The sequence below is a fragment of the Oncorhynchus kisutch genome, linkage group LG15 (genome assembly GCF_002021735.2).
Source record: "Oncorhynchus kisutch isolate 150728-3 linkage group LG15, Okis_V2, whole genome shotgun sequence".
NCBI classification, from domain to species: domain Eukaryota; kingdom Metazoa; phylum Chordata; class Actinopteri; order Salmoniformes; family Salmonidae; genus Oncorhynchus; species Oncorhynchus kisutch.
In genome coordinates this window covers 85,659,048-85,678,660 of record NC_034188.2, presented here as the reverse complement: position 1 = coordinate 85,678,660, position 19,613 = coordinate 85,659,048, and the positions used below count along the sequence as shown (strand labels likewise).

At 47.1% G+C, this 19,613-nt stretch overlaps 1 protein-coding gene across 1 annotated transcript; it reads left to right on the top strand.

Moving 5' to 3' along the window:
• The first annotated feature begins 10,539 nt into the window (after positions 1–10,539).
• LOC109887302 (extracellular calcium-sensing receptor-like) lies at positions 10,540–15,749 on the top strand. Its single transcript, XM_031789436.1, has 12 exons — positions 10,540–10,662; positions 10,816–11,089; positions 11,199–11,490; positions 11,738–11,980; positions 12,137–12,235; positions 12,404–12,719; positions 12,804–12,976; positions 13,132–13,362; positions 13,987–14,110; positions 14,201–14,394; positions 14,512–14,790; positions 14,925–15,749. Exons 2-12 carry the CDS (start codon positions 10,860–10,862, stop codon positions 15,351–15,353), a joined length of 2,610 nt encoding a protein of 869 aa, XP_031645296.1. The 5' UTR covers positions 10,540–10,662; positions 10,816–10,859; the 3' UTR covers positions 15,354–15,749.
• The last annotated feature ends 3,864 nt before the right edge of the window (positions 15,750–19,613 follow it).

Below are 19,613 nucleotides of genomic sequence, written 5' to 3'. Positions count from 1 at the left end.
ATTGTGTTCTTGAAGTTTTGTCAGGACGGAGCTGTTTTTGCTGCACATTGTGTTGCAGCCATCTATGGCCAGACCGATGCAGTTTATTGTCATCAAGAAACTTGAACAAGGCATTGGCCAAGGTCAGTGAATCAGCAGCCGGAATGATTATTATTCCTCCAAATGTGCTTATGATTTGAAAGAGTTTATTGCTGTGTTGTTTTACCAGAACACTCAGCTGCTTCTTAGTTGTGACATCAGTAATTTCATCAGTAATCCATGAGTAAGACACATTCCCAATGTCCTTTATTGGTTCCCCATGCACTGCAGGCCCTGTAACTACATTTAGGAGTGCTGTGCATATTTTTTTCTGTGAATATTGATTCCTTTCTTTGCAATGTCTTCAACAAAACATCCCAAGTGATCTACAGTTGCAATGCTGGAGTGGCATTGGATGCGTGTCCATCACATCCGCCATTGTCACACCTCCGCATATGAGGTGAAAGGTGGCAGAGCTAGAGTGGTGTGTGCCAGACCATGAGACATCCCGAAAATCTGTCTTCTCAGGTAAACATCTGTAGCATCTGATTGGTTTGACCTACAAACTATAACTCCTTGGAAAGAGGAGACTTTCTCGAACACGTTGGTGTTCTCCGTTTTGCTCTACGACCCCCACAAGTATCAGAAGACTCTCACGAACACATTGGTGTTCTCCGTTTTGCTCTACGACCCCACAAGTATCAGGAGACCCGTCTGAATCCGGTACCATCGACGTGCCAACTTCTGCTTCTTATGATACATTTTTTTGACTGTCCCTTTTGTTATTTATGAATGTGTTATTCAATGTGTTTAGAAGAATTGTGTCTAGCGTTTACCTGGCATTCTGGCGGTAGAATTTTGTCTAGCGTTTACCTGGCATTCTGACGGTAGAATTGTGTCTAGCTTTTACCTGGCAATCTGACGGTAGAACTGTGTCTAGCCAGTATGCGAGCGTATCCAATCGGTTCCTCTGGCCTCAACTCTGCACCACTGCTCATAGCTCTCTCTCTCTCTCTCTCCTCTGACTTCAACTTTCTGGCAAATGTTAGCTAGCTAGCTACATAACCAGAGAGTTTCTCTGAAACTGTTGGATTACAATTTCTCAAATTCTCTCCCTTGCTTTGTTGGCTGTAGTGATTCGTAGGACTGGGGGCATTGAGGGAACAGAAAAGAGGCAACAACATTTTTTGAGGGTGGAGTATGTAGCTAGCTAGTGTCGTTGGTTGAATCTCACGTCACTTGTCACGACGTGCTGGTCTCCTCGCACTGATGTGACTCATCTGCCTGCATCAGCTGCAGCGCTCTCTGTCTCAGCAGTACACACACACACGCCGCTCTGTACCATCCCAATACAAAACTCCCTTTGCACCACTCAACTTGGAAGTTGCCCACAAACCCACAAGCCGCAACCAATACATTGTCAACTGTGACATAATTTTCAAAAGTAGCCCAATTTAGCAGTAAAACCGAGGACATGGCAACCCTGGCATGGAAACATGTCATGCAACCCTGGCTTGTTACCCTGGCATGCAACCCTGGCTTGTAACCCTGGCTGGCAACCCTGGCATTTAACCCTGGCTTGTAACCCTGTCATGCAACCCTGGCATGTAACCCTGGCTTGTAACCCTGGCATGCAACCCTGGCATGTAACCCTGGCTTGTAACCCTGGCATGCAACCCTGGCATGTAACCCTGGCTTGTAACCCTGGCATGCAACCCTGGCATGTAACCCTGGCATGTAACCCTGGCATGTAACCCTGGCATGTAACCCTGGCATGTAACCCTGGCTTGTAACCCTGGCATGCAACCCTGGCATGTAACCCTGGCATGTAACCCTGGCATGTAACCCTGGCTTGTAACCCTGGCATGCAACCCTGGCATGTAACCCTGGCATGTAACCCTGGCATGTAACCCTGGCTTGTAACCCTGGCATGCAACCCTGGCATGTAACCCTGGCATGTAACCCTGGCATGTAACCCTGGCATGTAACCCTGGCATGTAACCCTGGCTTGTAACCCTGGCATGCAACCCTGGCATGTAACCCTGGCATGTAACCCTGGCATGTAACCCTGGCTTGTAACCCTGGCATGCAACCCTGGCATGTAACCCTGGCATGTAACCCTGGCATGTAACCCTGGCATGTAACCCTGGCTTGTAACCCTGGCATGCAACCCTGGCATGTAACCCTGGCATGTAACCCTGGCATGTAACCCTGGCATGCAACCCTGGCATGTAACCCTGGCATGTAACCCTGGCATGCAACCCTGGCATGTAACCCTGGCATGTAACCCTGGCATGTAACCCTGGCTTGTAACCCTGGCATGTAACCCTGGCATGTAACCCTGGCTTGTAACCCTGGCATGCAACCCTGGCATGTAACCCTGGTATGTAACCCTGGCATGTAACCCTGGCATGCAACCCTGGCATGTAACCCTGGCATGTAACCCTGGCATGTAACCCTGGCATGTAACCCTGGCATGCAACCCTGGCATGTAACCCTGGCATGTAACCCTGGCATGCAACCCAGGCATGTAACCCTGGCATGTAACCCTGGCATGTAACCCTGGCATGTAACCCTGGCATGTAACCCTGGCATGTAACCCTGGCATGCAACCCTGGCATGTAACCCTGGCTTGTAACCCTGGCATGCAACCCTGGCATGTAACCCTGGCATGTAACCCTGGCATGTAACCCTGGCATGTAACCCTGGCATGTAACCCTGGCTTGTAACCCTGGCATGCAACCCTGGCATGTAACCCTGGCATGTAACCCTGGCATGTAACCCTGGCTTGTAACCCTGGCATGCAACCCTGGCATGTAACCCTGGCATGTAACCCTGGCATGTAACCCTGGCTTGTAACCCTGGCATGTAACCCTGGCATGTAACCCTGGCTTGTAACCCTGGCATGCAACCCTGGCATGTAACCCTGGCATGTAACCCTGGCATGTAACCCTGGCATGCAACCCTGGCATGTAACCCTGGCTTGTAACCCTGGCATGTAACCCTGGCATGTAACCCTGGCATGTAACCCTGGCATGTAACCCTGGCATGTAACCCTGGCATGTAACCCTGGCTTGTAACCCTGGCATGCAACCCTGGCATGTAACCCTGGCATGTAACCCTGGCATGTAACCCTGGCTTGTAACCCTGGCATGTAACCCTGGCATGTAACCCTGGCTTGTAACCCTGGCATGCAACCCTGGCATGTAACCCTGGCATGTAACCCTGGCATGTAACCCTGGCATGCAACCCTGGCATGTAACCCTGGCTTGTAACCCTGGCATGTAACCCTGGCATGTAACCCTGGCATGTAACCCTGGCATGTAACCCTGGCATGTAACCCTGGCATGTAACCCTGGCATGCAACCCAGGCATGTAACCCTGGCATGTAACCCTGGCATGTAACCCAGGCATGTAACCCTGGCATGCAACCCTGGCATGTAACCCTGGCTTGTAACCCTGGCATGCAACCCTGGCATGTAACCCTGGCATGTAACCCTGGCATGTAACCCAGGCATGTAACCCTGGCATGTAACCCTGGCATGTAACCCTGGCATGTAACCCTGGCATGTAACCCTGGCATGTAACCCTGGCATGTAACCCTGGCATGTAACCCTGGCATGTAACCCTGGCATGTAACCCTGGCATGTAACCCTGGCATGTAACCCTGCATGTAACCCTGGCATGTAACCCTGGCATGTAACCCTGGCATGTAACCCTGGCATGTAACCCAGGCATGTAACCCTGGCATGTAACCCTGGCATGTAACCCAGGCATGTAACCCTGGCATGCAACCCTGGCATGTAACCCTGGCATGTAACCCTGGCATGCAACCCTGGCATGTAACCCTGGCATGTAACCCTGGCATGTAACCCAGGCATGTAACCCTGGCATGTAACCCTGGCATGTAACCCTGGCATGTAACCCTGGCATGTAACCCTGGCATGTAACCCTGGCATGTAACCCTGGCTTGTAACCCTGGCATGTAACCCTGGCATGTAACCCTGGCATGTAACCCTGGCATGTAACCCTGGCATGTAACCCTGGCATGTAACCCAGGCATGTAACCCTGGCATGTAACCCTGGCATGTCTAACCCTGGCTGTAACCCTGGCTGTAACCCTGGCATGTAACCCTGGCATGTAACCCTGGCATGTAACCCTGGCATGTAACCCTGGCATGTAACCCTGGCATGTAACCCTGGCTTGTAACCCTGGCATGTAACCCTGGCATGTAAACCCTGGCATGTAACCCTGGCATGTAACCCTGGCATGTAACCCTGGCATGTAACCCTGGCATGTAACCCTGGCATGTAACCCTGGCTGTAACCCTGGCTGTAACCCTGGCATGTAACCCTGGCATGTAACCCTGGCTTGTAACCCTGGCATGTAACCCTGGCATGTAACCCTGGCATGTAACCCTGGCATGTAACCCTGGCATGTAACCCTGGCATGTAACCCTGGCATGTAACCCTGGCATGTAACCCTGGCATTGTAACCCTGGCATGGCATGTAACCCTGGCATGTAACCCTGGCATGTAACCCTGGCATGTAACCCTGGCATGTAACCCTGGCATGTAACCCTGGCATGTAACCCTGGCATGTAACCCTGGCATGTAACCCTGGCATGTAACCCTGGCATGTAACCCTGGCATGTAACCCTGGCATGTAACCCTGGCATGTAACCCTGGCATGTAACCCTGGCATGTAACCCTGGCATGTAACCCTGGCATGTAACCCTGGCATGTAACCCTGGCATGTAACCCTGGCATGTAACCCTGGCATGTAACCCTGGCATGTAACCCTGGCATGTAACCCTGGCATGTAACCCTGGCATGTAACCCTGGCATGTAACCCTGGCATGTAACCCTGGCATGTAACCCTGGCATGTAACCCTGGCATGTAACCCTGGCATGTAACCCTGGCATGTAACCCTGGCATGTAACCCTGCATGTAACCCTGGCATGTAACCCTGCATGTAACCCTGGCATGTAACCCTGGCATGTAACCCTGGCATGTAACCCTGGCATGTAACCCTGGCATGTAACCCTGGCATGTAACCCTGGCATGTAACCCTGGCATGTAACCCTGGCATGTAACCCTGGCATGTAACCCTGGCTTGTAACCCTGGCATGTAACCCTGGCATGTAACCCTGGCATGTAACCCTGGCATGTAACCCTGGCATGTAACCCTGGCATGTAACCCTGGCATGTAACCCTGGCATGTAACCCTGGCTTGTAACCCTGGCATGTAACCCTGGCATGTAACCCTGGCATGTAACCCTGGCATGTAACCCTGGCATGTAACCCTGGCATGTAACCCTGGCATGTAACCCTGGCATGTAACCCTGGCATGTAACCCTGGCATGTAACCCTGGCTTGTAACCCTGGCATGTAACCCTGGCTTGTAACCCTGGCATGTAACCCTGGCATGTAACCCTGGCATGTTTTATTTATTTTAGTTTTCCCGATGGCTGGATTTTTTATTTATTTAATTTCAACTTTATTTAACCAGTTAGGCTAGTTGAGAACAAGTTTTCATTCACAACTGCGACCTGGCCAAAATAAAGAAAAGCAGTGCGATACAATTAACATCCCAGAGTTACACATGGAATAAACAAACATACAGTCAATAATGCAATAGAAAAAGTCTATACAATGTGTGCAAATGAGGTAGGATAAGGGCCTACATCAGAATCATAACTCTTCTTATCAGGATTTTTGTTACAATCTTCATAAAAAACAGTCTAATATTGAAACGGGATACAACCTAGCCTCCCTAAACATCAAAAATGGTCTCGTCAACCATAAATTCCATGCAGATGAAGGATCCAGATTCGTCCACTTGTTCTGTAGACATACATTCAGCACTCCACGGGTCAGAACCTGGAATCCACTGGTACCTCACCATCTATTGTCTGCGATTTCTCCAGAGTCCTGGAAATAAGGCCTCGTACACAGGGAATTAGACAACAGCCCCATAAAACTAAAACAGTCACACAGGTGAATGCAGCCCATAATACAGTGATCATAATATTTTTCCCATTTTCCGAACATACTATCAAACCAATTAGTCAGAGAAGTATCCAGACCGTGAGCCAGGGTGGTCAAACCAGCTGAGGCTTCGGGCACTGATTCGTCCGGAGCTGTGTTATTTGGAATGTAAGCACAAACATGGTCCCGATAATCACGCATACTTCTCCCTTTTCAGCCAATAACATATCTAATGCAATTCTATTCTGCCAAGCCATCAGGCTGGTAGCTTCAGTATGTTCCGCAAAACCTTTAATAGCATCTCTGGTATAATTATTAAACCGCTGTTGATTATAATAAATATAATGAATCCAGTCCACATTCTTATTGAGAGTAGACCACCAGAAAATGCTTGACTCTAATACTGCTAGGATCTGATTTCTTGCCTTGAACTCATCTGGCACCCCTTGTGGAACCCCAATGTTATCAATATATACCCTGTCATCAAAAGACCCGGATGGAGTACCTCTTTTCTCCCATTTGACTAACTTCATGTCTTGGTGTTGAATGAGTGTGAAAGGCATTCCCAAATGTACAAGGGAGCATAATCCTGTCCAATCTGCCTGGTAAAACCTCGCCCTGACATCATTTCCCAAGAGTACTGTACCGGGCGAAACGGTAATATTCTCCTCCGGTCACTGTAAAGGGAGGAACCTGTGGATATGAATAGTGCAAGTCAATGCAACTGCCATTATCTGGCATTCCTGCTTTCGTGAACAGCTTTACCATACTGGCATAACCTCCTCTACCCGGAACCGTACTAAGGTGTCGACCAAGAACTGGTCATATCCATCATACCACAACCCTAGATCCTCCTTCATTACTGTTTAAAGGGTTAGGCGTATCTTTATGCTATACATCCCTCTCTCCGGATTACAATCAAAAACTCTCACCTTCACTATACTCCACCTCCTTCCATATTAGGTAAGTGGATTCATATAGCCCTCTCTCTCCAAATGAGCTATGACCTGTGTCCACGATCAATATGGGAACCTGCACCGATATATGCCATAATGGCTCAGAGTCCTAGACTGCCATGTAGTTAGAGACCCCATTTGGTCTACATAAAACCCCATTGAGAGATCCTTCCCAACCTCTACACTAACTTCCTGTTTACCCAGATCTAGGCATCTCTTATGCTTGTTTTGGAAGAAAATCCTCATCGTCTAAACCATGGGTCAAATTACCACTCTCCGCATACTCAGGTAGGACGTGCTGTATCAGGAATATGGCACCCACGATAAGACAGCTCAGACGAACAGCTTCCATGTGAAGCCCCACCCTCTCCCCGAGAACACATCACTAGCAAGAGCCAGAGACACCCTCACTTCTATGAACAAAACAGGGGTGATAGGACAGGGAGGATTACTTCATTCGAGAGATGGCCCCCGGAATTATGTTAATTCCAGTTCTCCTCTCGAACACTGTTTATTGTTCGACAGTGTCAGGTGTCTTACCCTCCCACTGTGCGATATGAATCTGGGTAGCTCTTTCAGCTAGCTGTCACCAGGAGTCCTTGGTATGGTCCCTCCAACAAGCCTCAGGGACTGGATTGAGTGACTTCACCTGTAGTTCACCTGTAATGCATAAAATCCTGGACATACAAGCTTGGTTAACAAACAGTTTCTCATATCTTTTATCTGATTATATCTTTAACTTCTATGCCTATTCGTTAGCTACATTTTTTGAAATTATTAGTTTCTTATCCAATAGGCCACTAACTTACCCACCCCCCTTTTGATAACTGGCTCTGCCCAGGTAACAACCTTATATACCCTAAATAATGACTTAGGTAGAATTAGTAAATTATCCTTCTTTTCTGACATTATCATGTATGTCCAATTCTCCCTTGGGCATCCATTCATCTCAATCCTGTATCAATTCTCTGTCAAGTGTCTTATCTAGTTTAAGAAGTATCTGTGCTATTTATATATGCTCTCAAATATATATATTTACCAATTTAAACAGTAATTCCTTTCTCTCCTATCTCTCAAAATGCCACTAAGCGTCTCACTGTTTGACTATCTAAAATCATTGATTTTAGAAAAAACATGTCTATAAGTGGCAATCTATCTATCAATCTATCTTAATCCTTACAATAATCCTAAATCACCAAAGATGTCCTATATTCCTGTTAAATTTAATAATATTAAAAGAAAAACTCATAATAGTTAACCAGAGCCTAATCAAACGCTAACCATATCGAAATCCTTCATACACTTTAAAAGCTCTTTCCTTCGGGGATCCTCAGTATTCTATCTGACAATGACATGAATTTAATATATGTTGCATAGTGTGGAATACCTTATCTACAGTAATTTATCACCCCTATTTATTCTCAATGATAAATATAACTATTTTCTGTTGTAATATCAAATCCATAATAGCCAATTCAAAAACTAATATTGTAAATTAGAATTCTGAAACACTTTCTCTTCAGTGATTCAAACAATAATTCTAAACCCCAAACTAAAACACCATTATAACTAATTGTCCTGAAAATTTGTAACCCAACTGACCACAATTCATTGTACAAATGTCTCTCCCCTGAGGCTGATCAGACCCTAAAAGATAGCCATGATAAGGTCAATAGGTCATACCACCCTTTTATAGTCATGTCCCATACTACATTAGACATATTAAAGAACCCTTTATCCTTAAAATAAAAAAAATCACTTTTGTAATTAAAACTCATAAAATAAAAACTCATAAAGTTCCATATGTGAGCGTGCCTCTTTAAAATACCTTTGCACTAAAACAAATAGTCCTAACAAATGTTTTATGTCTATATATTTGCAAACCTTAATGGATAATCAAAACTTCCAGGCCTTTTTCAATTTGGTCGTTTATGGCCGCCATCTCCCCCACTCTCCCCAAGATTATAATCTCAGGAAACTTCTGAAAGTGAGACACAACATGCCTAACTAGCATTCACTATGCTACTTCGATTCAGAAACTCAAAAGTGAACTATAAACTAAACCTAATGATAATTCCCCTTTGACTCAAATCATTAATCATAAGTTTTAAACATTGTCTATGTATATGTTTACTTAAATGAACATGCTACCCTTAGATACAATTAACCTGATAACATTATTATCCAATGTATTACTTTTTCCCTCTTACACTGAGAAATGTCGTACATTTCTCAGTGTAAGAAATCCGTAATTTAATCCCAGATATGTAATAAAAATGCAATCGCATTCTCCCATGGCTCCTTCAAATGACATATTTTAGATAACTTCCATCCGTCCCGGAATAAGGAATCGTACTTAAACACACCAGAATACAATGTTTAACTAAGTTAAATCAAACCCTAAAATTGACCATAACCATTAACCAAATAAACAAACCACTTTTATCAGCAAAAAAAACTATACTAAAAGCTCACCACTATAATGCTTCAGATGACAAAATTATTCAGAGACTCATGTCTAGTTCCTCAAGAAAAAAAACAACTTGCCCCTGTTACAGATGTCTACGTATTAGGGGAAAAGCTCAAATAACCAAATTCAAACTAGCTAATTTCCTGAAACATATGCAATTATGTTTTTCTATAGAGGTTGCTTGGGGAAGTCCTGCACAAAAGAGCTTAGTGCAGCGTCACTGCCCTGGACCATGATAGTGCCGTTCTGGTGCAGGAACCTGTTTTCCTGGTCCTTCTCACTGCCCTCAAAAATGTGTATTTCCCTTCCCGTGCAGATGCCTTTCTTTGTGGTACAGCTGAAATGCCTGGTTCCAGCTGTAGTGTGGTCTGTGTGGTCTGTGTAAAATAACAGGTCTGTAACAGTCCTGTTGTGTGACCAGTCTGCAAAGAAAGTATCCCGGTTCTCCCTCAGAATTCTGTGTTTAAAATGGATTCTTCCCTTCTCTGATTTGATTTCTGCTTGAAATTCAAAAAAAGGGGGAAAGTCTCTCAGTCTGCTGCTGCTGGTGTTGCCATGGTTACCACCAGTAAACAGTTGGAGTTAGATGGTAAGCTAGCTGGCACATTTGACACACGTGTTAAACTCACTCTTGACAACCAGAAAGTTATAAAAAGTCAGGAAATGTTCTTCTGCATGACTCTCCCTCTCTATCTCGCTCTCTCTTTCTATGTCTCTCACGCTCTCTCTGTCTCTATCTCGCTCTCTCGTTCTCCCTCACTCTCTCTCTCTCGCTCTCTACCCATCTCGGCAATCCATTTAGCCACAATTAATAAAGTAATTTATTGTACAGTATGATGTAATATTGTCTGAATGGATCCATCAGATGTTGTTGAAGAACAGATACTGTATCTCCTGTACTACACATTACCTTCAATAACATCACCCTCACAGGCTTTCTCCAATTACCCCCAATTACCTGCTCCCCAAGTTATCCTCCAATAACAAGTCCCAACCCCCTCCTGCCCCGTCCTCCATACAAGCACCCCCTGGTGGCTGTGTGCTTGTTTTTTAGCCGCGGGCTCATTTCTCCCTATATCAGCAGCTCCCCTTCTCTCCTCTTCCTCTCCCTCTTTCACTCTCAAACTCTGAAGGAGATGCCAGACTGACAGACACTCATCCTCTCTCTCTCTCTCTGTCTGTCTGTCTCACCAGGATAAGGCTTGCTGTTTCCAGATAGGGCAGAGGTAGAACAAAATTTTGTGTGTCAATCGCTGTTTTTTCACATCTGGTTAAAGGTGTCTGTGGTGTATATCTTCACTGATGGCACTTTTTGTTAATATCGTTCTGTTTACAGAGTGTTCTGTCTACAAGGTCTTGGTTTGGTCTCTCTCCAACAGGTGACAGAACTCTCCCAGTTTTCAGACGTATCTCTCTCCAGGTGATGAGCCTGTGTGGCTGGCTGTGGCTGCTCTACTGTCTCCATGTCCCTGGGTGTGTCTGGGGTCTGGATGGAGGTGGAGAGGGGGCTTGTCGGCTGGAAGCTAAGCCCGTCTCCGGCAGTGTTTATCGGGCAGGAGATGTGGTCATTGGGGGCCTGTTCCCCATCCATGTGGAAGCCCCTCCGCCAGAGCAGGAGTTCAGGAGCATTAAGGGAAATTCTACCTGTACAATGTATGCAGCTTGTGTGATAACAGCATTTTGTCATTGTGTTTTCTCCTGAAGGTAATGTGTATTCAGCTACCTCATATCTCTCTGTTTCTTCCTTTCTTCCGTCTGTCAGGTTCAACCAGCGTGCTTACCGCTGGCTCCAGACTATGATCTTTGCTGTGGAGGAGATTAACCGTGACCCAGCCCTCCTGCCTAACCTCACCCTGGGGTTCCTGGCATCTGACACATGCCTGTCAGAGGGCACCACCCTGGGGGCGGCCCTAGCTATGGTGACCGGCAAGGAGGCCTCTGTGGTGGGCACAGAATGTGGCACAACCCCCGAGGTTCCCGTCATCATCGGGGATGCACGCTCCTCAGCTTCCATCGTGGTGGCACAGACCCTCGGGCCGTTTGATTTACCCATGGTGAGGCAGGGGTTGGATTGCAGGTTGGGATGAGATGATGACTCTTTTCACATTACATTTCAATCTCTATCTAGATTTCTCTCTCTCTAATATTTACTTTCCTTCTCCCTCTGCTCTCTGTCATTTACAAATTATAATTATCCTCAAATCTCACTCTCTCTCTCTCTCTCTCTCTCACTCTCTCTCTGTCTCTCTCACGATCTGTCTCTCTCTCTCTCTCTCTCTCTCTCACTCTTTTCTCTCCCAGGTGAGTTACTTTGCCACCTGTGCGTGTTTGAGTGACACCTGGAGGTACCCCTCATTCTTCCGTACGGTACCCAGCGATGCCTTCCAGGCTCGGGGCATGGCCAAGCTGCTGCGTCAGCTGGGCTGGGTGTGGGTGGGGCTGTTGTCAGGGGATGGTGACTATGGCAAGTTTGGGGTTCAGCTGCTTCTCCAAGAGCTCCAGGGATCTGGGGTGTGTGTCGCTTACTCTGAGGTCATTCCCAAGGTACGACCTCACTCTGATGATCTGACAAACTCTCTCTTTTGCTCTATCTTTCTCTCTCTTTCACTCTGACTCCCCCTCTCTTCTAATCTAACATATACGCTTTCTCTGATTTTCTCTGACTCTCTTCCCTTTCTCTCACTGATGGTCATCCCCAAGGTACCGTCTAAGAGACAGATCAGGCACATAGTGGACACCATCAAAGGATCTACTGCCAGAGTGGTGGTGGCATTTGTAGGATTCACAGGTCATTCAGGGGTGAGCAGTTACCAGTCAGAGTATTGTTAATGATTTGTAACACAGCTGTAGCAGTGTCCTTGTGTCTTACCGTGTCTTGATGCCCTTTACAGACACAATCATTTCCATATTGATAATCTTGCATTTCATCTTGACTATCTTGATCTTTTTAACAATTTCATTCTCCAGGCCCTGATGGAAGAGGTTGTCCGCCAGAACATTACAGATAAGCAGTGGATTGCCTCAGAGGCCTGGGTCACCTACTCTACTATCGCCTCCCCGAAAAACCTGCCCTCTCTTGCCGGGACACTCGGTTTTGCCCTGAAGAAAGCTGACATTCCCGGCCTGGGGCCTTTCCTAACACGCCTACATCCAGACGGGGACTACCAGAATTCCGACCCCTTCCTGAGAGAATTGTGGGAGGAGATGTTTGGGTGTTCTCTGGGGGTTGACCCCAGCGTGACACTGCCGTCCAGGCGACAGTGTACTGGGTCAGAGGTCATACGTGAGGGAGACTTTACACCTAAATCTCAGTTTTTTTTGTCCTGATTCCCAATGTTATTTCAGTAAAATAAAGTGTCAATCCTAGGTGAGGGGGAGAGCCAGTATGCTGACGTGTCTCAGCTGAGAGCCAGCTACAATGTGTACAAGGCTGTGTACGCCATCGCCTACGCCATACAGGATATGATGGCCTGTCGACCAGGGGATGGAGTCTTTAATGGTGGACAGTGTCCTGATATCAGGAAGCTTCAGCCCAGCCAGGTGAGAATAACATGTTGATCTGTTTTCAAGTTAAGAACACTAATGTTTCCAGTCAGGATACAGTGAAAACACTTTGTAAGGTTTGAATACTGAAGAACAAAAGCCACAACTGGTTCTAACTCTTAATCCTGTTACAATGCCCTTTTCTATTTGAGATTGTTCATTATCTGAGGGGAGTGAACTTCAGTACTCCTGTGGGGGAATCTTTCCACTTCGACATGAATGGTGATCCGCCTGCCTCTTATGACATCATCAACTGGCATGTGACCCCCGAGGGGACAGCAGAGTTTGTCCAGGTCGGACATTTTCTGTCCTCTGAGGGATCTGACGACCAGTTTCACATCGACATGGATAAAGTGGTGTGGGGTGGGGGCAGCGGAGATGAGGTGAGAACTGTTCAGTTTGGTGTGTGTGTGTGTGTGTGTGTGTGTGTGTGTGTGTGTGTGTGTGTGTGTGTGTGTGTGTGTGTGTGTGTGTGTGTGTGTGTGTGTGTGTGTGTGTGTGTGTGTGTGTGTGTGTGTGTGTGTGTGTGTGTGTGTGCATGATAATTTTTTATTTTATCACCCTGAGGCAACCATACAGAAAAGAGAAAGACATAAAGTAGACCAAATGGAGGAATTTACCTCAGAGTGAAAGCTCTGACATCGACATCTTAATTTAACATTTATTTAATGAGGATAGTCAGTTAAGAACAAATGTTATATACAATGACGGACAACCCCAGCATGATGCTGGGCCAATTGTGCATCGCCATATGGGATTCAGAATCACCGCCTAATGTGATACAGCCTGGATTCGAACCAGGGACAGTAGTTGCACCTCTTGCACTCATATACGCCTTAGACTGCAGCGCAACTCTGGAGTTAAATTACACTGAATTTGAGATATTTGTGTGGTCATTTTACTGACATAATCCCCAGAGGGGTCCAGCAAGCCTGCCTGTGTGAAATAATTATGATTATAGCAATGATTTTGAAAATGATGGCTTCATCCTCTCCCCCCTCTAATAGGTCCCTGTGTCTGTATGCAGTGCTGACTGTCCCCCTGGTACCAGGCATGCGGTACAGAAGGGGAGGCCTGTGTGCTGCTTTGACTGTCTGTCCTGTGCTGAGGGAGAGATCAGCAACACAACAGGTAGTCTATTAACTGTTCTGATTCCAATTCATATTTTCAATCCTGATTGGTCCTGAATTGGAGTCCTCATTCTTCTTCCTTCTCTATCAGGGTCAGATGACTGTATTAGGTGTCCAGAGCGGTTCTGGTCCAACCCTGATCTTACGGCCTGCATCCCCCAGCTGGTAGACTTCCTCTCCTACAGCGACACCATGGGCGTCATCCTGTCTGTCATCTCAGTTTCCGGGGCAACACTCACAGCCGGTGCCCTGGCCACCTTCCTCTACCACCGTCACACGGCCCTGGTGAGTTGAATCATATGATCATATATAGAGGTAGTGGATAGAGATGAGATTGTGTCATATAAGGAAGGAATTTTTGACATGTCATTGTCTAAATTATCTCCCTCTGTCTCATTCCAGGTGAAAGCCAATAACTCTGAGCTCAGCTTCCTGCTCCTGCTGTCACTCAAGATCTGCTTCCTGTGTGCTCTGGTTTTCATTGGCCAGCCGAACCCGTGGACATGCATGCTGAGACACACCCTGTTTGGTATAAGCTTTGTGTTCTGCATCTCCTGTCTGCTCAGCAGGACTGTGGTGGTGCTGGTGGCCTTCAGGGCCACTCTGCCTGGAGAGAATCTGATGAGATACTTCAGCCCCACCCAGCAGAGGATGGGTATCTCACTCTGCACACTCATCCAGGTGAACATCTAGTTTTTACTATATTCTTTAGGAATGTAGTTGTTTCCTTCATTGATCATATTATTTGTTTTCAAGATAACTCGTTAAGATAACTCAAGAACTAGTTTTCCATCCACTTCCGTTCCCTTACACAGGTGCTGATCTGTGTGCTGTGGCTGGCCTTAGCTCCACCCCGACCTGCTGAGAGGAGGGGAAGAGAGGGTCGGGGCCCGAGGGTCATCCTGGAGTGTGAAGTGGGCTCTGTGGTCGGCTTCTCTCTGGTGCTGGGCTACATCGGCCTGCTGGCCTCCCTCTGTCTTCTCTTAGCCTTCCTGGCCAGGAAACTCCCAGACAACTTCAACGAGGCCAAGTTCATCACCTTCAGCATGCTGATCTTCTGTGCCGTGTGGATCTCCTTCATCCCTGCCTACGTCAGCTCTCCTGGGAAGTACACAGTAGCTGTAGAGATCTTTGCCATCCTGGCCTCCAGCTTTGGGCTGCTGTTCTGTCTGTTTGCTCCAAAGTGTTACATCATCCTTCTGAGACCAGAAAGAAACACCAAGAAACACATAATGTCCAAATAGAAACCACCAAGAAACACATGATGTCCAATTAGAAACCACCAAGAAACACATGATGTCCAATTAGAAACCACCAAGAAACACATGATGTCCAATTAGAAACCACCAAGAAACACATGATGTCCAATTAGAAACCACCAAGAAACACATGATGTCCAAATAGAAACCACCAAGAAAGACATGATGTCCAAATATTAACTTAATAAACATACTCACATCATGATTTAGGGCTCGTTGATATTCATTTCAACAGGGGAATGTCAATTCTGTTTGGACATATTATTTTCCTGCTCTAACTTCACTATATTACTTTGTTAATAATTGTATGTGCTCTTATAAAGTGTCATAATGAAACACGTCTATATGAACAATACCAATAAAGATTACGTAGTGTCTACACATGCTGTAAGAGTTAGTATTGAGTCTGTCTGACAGAACCTACAGACCCCCTACACATGATTCCTTCGTCACCCAGTCAGTGTGAGTGTGTTTTTGTGTGTGTTTGTCTCTCTCTGTGTGTGTGTGTGTGTGTGTGTGTGTGTGTGTGTGTGTGTGTGTGTGTGTGTGTGTGTGTGTGTGTGTGTGTGTGTGTGTGTGTGTGTGTGTGTGTGTGTGTGTGTGTGCGCGTGCGCGTGCGTGCGTGCGTGCGTGCGTGCGTGCGTGCGTGTGTGCGTGCGTGCGTGTGTGTGTGTGTGCGTGCGTGTGTGTGCGTGCGTGTGTGTGTGTGTGCGTGTGTGTGTGTGTGCGTGCGTGTGTGTGTATGTGTGTTCCTCATCATACACTTAAATGAAAACAGAAACATTCCACTGTCTGCTTACCCACTGTGGGAACCTCTCATCTCCCCATCACTCCCTCTTCACACTGTCTGCTTACCCACTGTGGGAACCTCTCCTCTCCCCATCACTCCCTCTTCAAACTGTCTGCTTACTCACTGTGGGATCCTCTCCAACCCCAATCACTCCCTCTTAACACTGTCTGCTTACCCACATTGGGAGTCTCTCCTCTCTCCATCTCTCCCTCCTCTCCCCATCTCTCCCTCCTCTCCCCATCTCTCCCTCCTCCATCCACCCTTTCCTCCTCTCTCCATCTCTCCCCTGCCTTTCAACCACAGAGTCCCCCGGATTCACAAGTACTCCCCTTGTCCCACTACCTCGTTTCACATTCACACCACATTCTACATCAGGTTGAAAGCGCTACCCGGCAGCACCACCACAACGGGTAGAGTTACTACCCAATAGCACCACCACAACGTGTAGAGTTACTACCCAATAGCACCACCACAATGGGTAGAGTTACTACACAGTAGCACCACCACAATGGGTAGAATTACTACCCAATAGCACCACCACAACGGGTAGAATTACTACCCAATAGCACAACAACAACGTGTAGAGTTACTACCCAATAGCACCACCACAACGGGTAGAGTTACTACCCAATAGCACCACCACGATGGGTAGAATTACTACCCAGTAGCACCACCACAACAGGTAGAGTTACTACCCAATAGCACCACCACAATGGGTAGAATTACTACCCAGTAGCACCACCACAGCGGGTAGAATTACTACCCAATAGCACCACCACAATGGGTAGAATTACTACCCAGTAGCACCACCACAACAGGTAGAGTTACTACCCAATAGCACAACAACAACACAACAGCAAGGGCTGATTTCAAGGTTTTACTGCTAACCTACAAAGCATTACATGGGCTTGCTCCTACCTATCTCTCTGATTTGGTCCTGCCGTACATACCTACACGTACGCTACGGTCACAAGACGCAGGCCTCCTAATTGTCCCTAGAATTTCTAAGCAAACAGCTGGAGGCAGGGCTTTCTCCTATAGAGCTCCATTTTTATGGAACGGTCTGCCTACCCATGTCAGAGACGCAAACTCGGTCTCAACCTTTAAGTCCTTACTGAAGACTCATCTCTTCAGTGGGTCATATGATTGAGTGTAGTCTGGCCCAGGAGTGAGAAGGTGAACGGAAAGGCTCTGGAGCAACGAACCGCCCTTGCTGTCTCTGCCTGGCCGGTTCCCCTCTTTCCACTAGGATTCTCTGCCTCTGACCCTATTACAGGGGCTGAGTCACTGGCTTACTGGGGCTCTCTCATGCCGTCCCTGGAAGGGGTGCGTCACCTGAGTGGGTTGATTCACTGATGTGGTCATCCTGTCTGGGTTGGCGCCCCACTTGGGTTGTGCCGTGGCGGAGATCTTTGTGGGCTATACTCAGCCTTGTCTCAGGATGGTAAGTTGGTGGTTGAAGATATCCCTCTAGTGGTGTGGGGGCTGTGCTTTGGCAAAGTGGGTGGGGTTATATCCTTCCTGTTTGGCCCTGTCCAGGGGTGTCCTCAGATGGGGCCACAGTGTCTCCCCCTCCTGTCTCAGCCTCCAGTATTTATGCTGCAGTAGTTTATGTGTCAGTTTGTTATATCTGGAGTACCTCTCCTGTCCTATTCGGTGTGCTGTGTGAATCTAAGTGTGCGTTCTCTAATTCTCTCTTTCTCTCTCTCTCTCTCCGAGGACCTGAGCCCCAGGACCATGCCCCAGGTCTACCTGACATGATGACTCCTTGCTGTCCCCAGTCCACCTGGCCGTGCTGCTGCTCCAGTTTCCACTGTTCTGCCTTATTATTATTCGACCATGCTGGTTATTTATGAACATTTGAACATCTTGGCCATGTTCTGTTATAATCTCCACCTGGCACAGCCAGAAGAGGACTGGCCACCCCACATATGCTCTCTCTAATTCTTTCTTTCTCTCGGAGGAGGACCTGAACCCTAGGACCATGCCCCAGGACTACCTGACATGATGACTCCTTGCTGTCCCCAGTCCACCTGACCGTGCTGCTGCTCCAGTTTCAACTGTTCTGCCTTATTATTATTCGACCATGCTGGTCATTTATGAACATTTGAACATCTTGGCCATGTTCTGTTATAATCTCCACCCGGCACAGCCAGAAGAGGACTGGCCACCCCACATAGCCTGGTTCCTCTCTAGGTTTCTTCCTAGGTTTTGGCCTTTCTAGGGAGTTTTTCCTAGCCACCGTGCTTCTACACCTGCATTGCTTGCTGTTTGGGGTTTTAGGCTGGGTTTCTGTACAGCACTTTGAGATATCAGCTGATGTACGAAGGGCTATATAAATAAATTAGATTTTTTAATTTTTTATTAGAGTTACTACCCAATAGCACCACCACAACGTGTAGAGTTACTACCCAATAGCACCACCACAACAGGTAGAGTTACTACCCAGTAGCACCACCACAACGGGTAGAGATACTACCCAGTAGCACCACCACAACGGGTAGAGTTACTACCCAATAGCACAACAACAACATGTAGAGTTACTACACAATAGCACCACCACAACGTGTAGAGTTACTACCCAAACGCACCACCACAACGTGTAGAGTTACTACCCAATAGCACCACCACAACGTGTAGAGTTACTACCCAATAGCACCACCACAACGTGTAGAGTTACTACCCAATAGAACCACCACAACATGTAGAGTTACTACCCAATAGCACAACAACAACGTGTAGAGTTACTACACAATAGCACCACCACAACGGGAAGAATTACCACCACAGTCCAGTAAGCTATCTGGGCCTCATTAGCAGCATTCTGGGTCCAGTAAGCTATCAGGGCCTCAGATCATTATCAAGGAATTCTCCCTATGCCACCAGAAGATCATCAGTGACCCAATTAGAGTCCCATCAGAGGCCCAATTAGAGGCCCATCAGAGTCCCAATTATAGGCCACATTTGATGCCCCATCAGAGGTCCAATTAGAGGCACCAATAGAGGGACAATTAGAGGTTCCATCAGAGGCACAATTAGATAACAAATTAGAGGCCTCATCAGAGGCCCAATTAGAGTTCACATTAGAGGCCCCATTAGCGGCCCCATCCGAGTCCCCATTAGAGTCCCCATTAGATACCCATTAGAGGTTCAAATAGAGGTCCCATTAGAGGCCCCATTAGATGCCCAATTAGAGTCCCCATTAGAGGCCCAGTTAGAGTCCTCATTAGAGGCCCCACTAGAATCCCAATTAGAGGACCAATTAGAGGCCCCATCAGAGGCCCAATTAGAGTCCCCATTAGAGTCCCAATTAGAGTCCCCATTAGAGTGGGGGCGGCAGGGTAGCCTAGTGGTTAGAGTGTTGACTAGTATCCGGAAGGTTGTGAGTTCAAACCCCCGAGCTGACAGGGTACAAATCTGTTGTTCTGCCCCTGAACAGGCAGTTAACCCTAGGT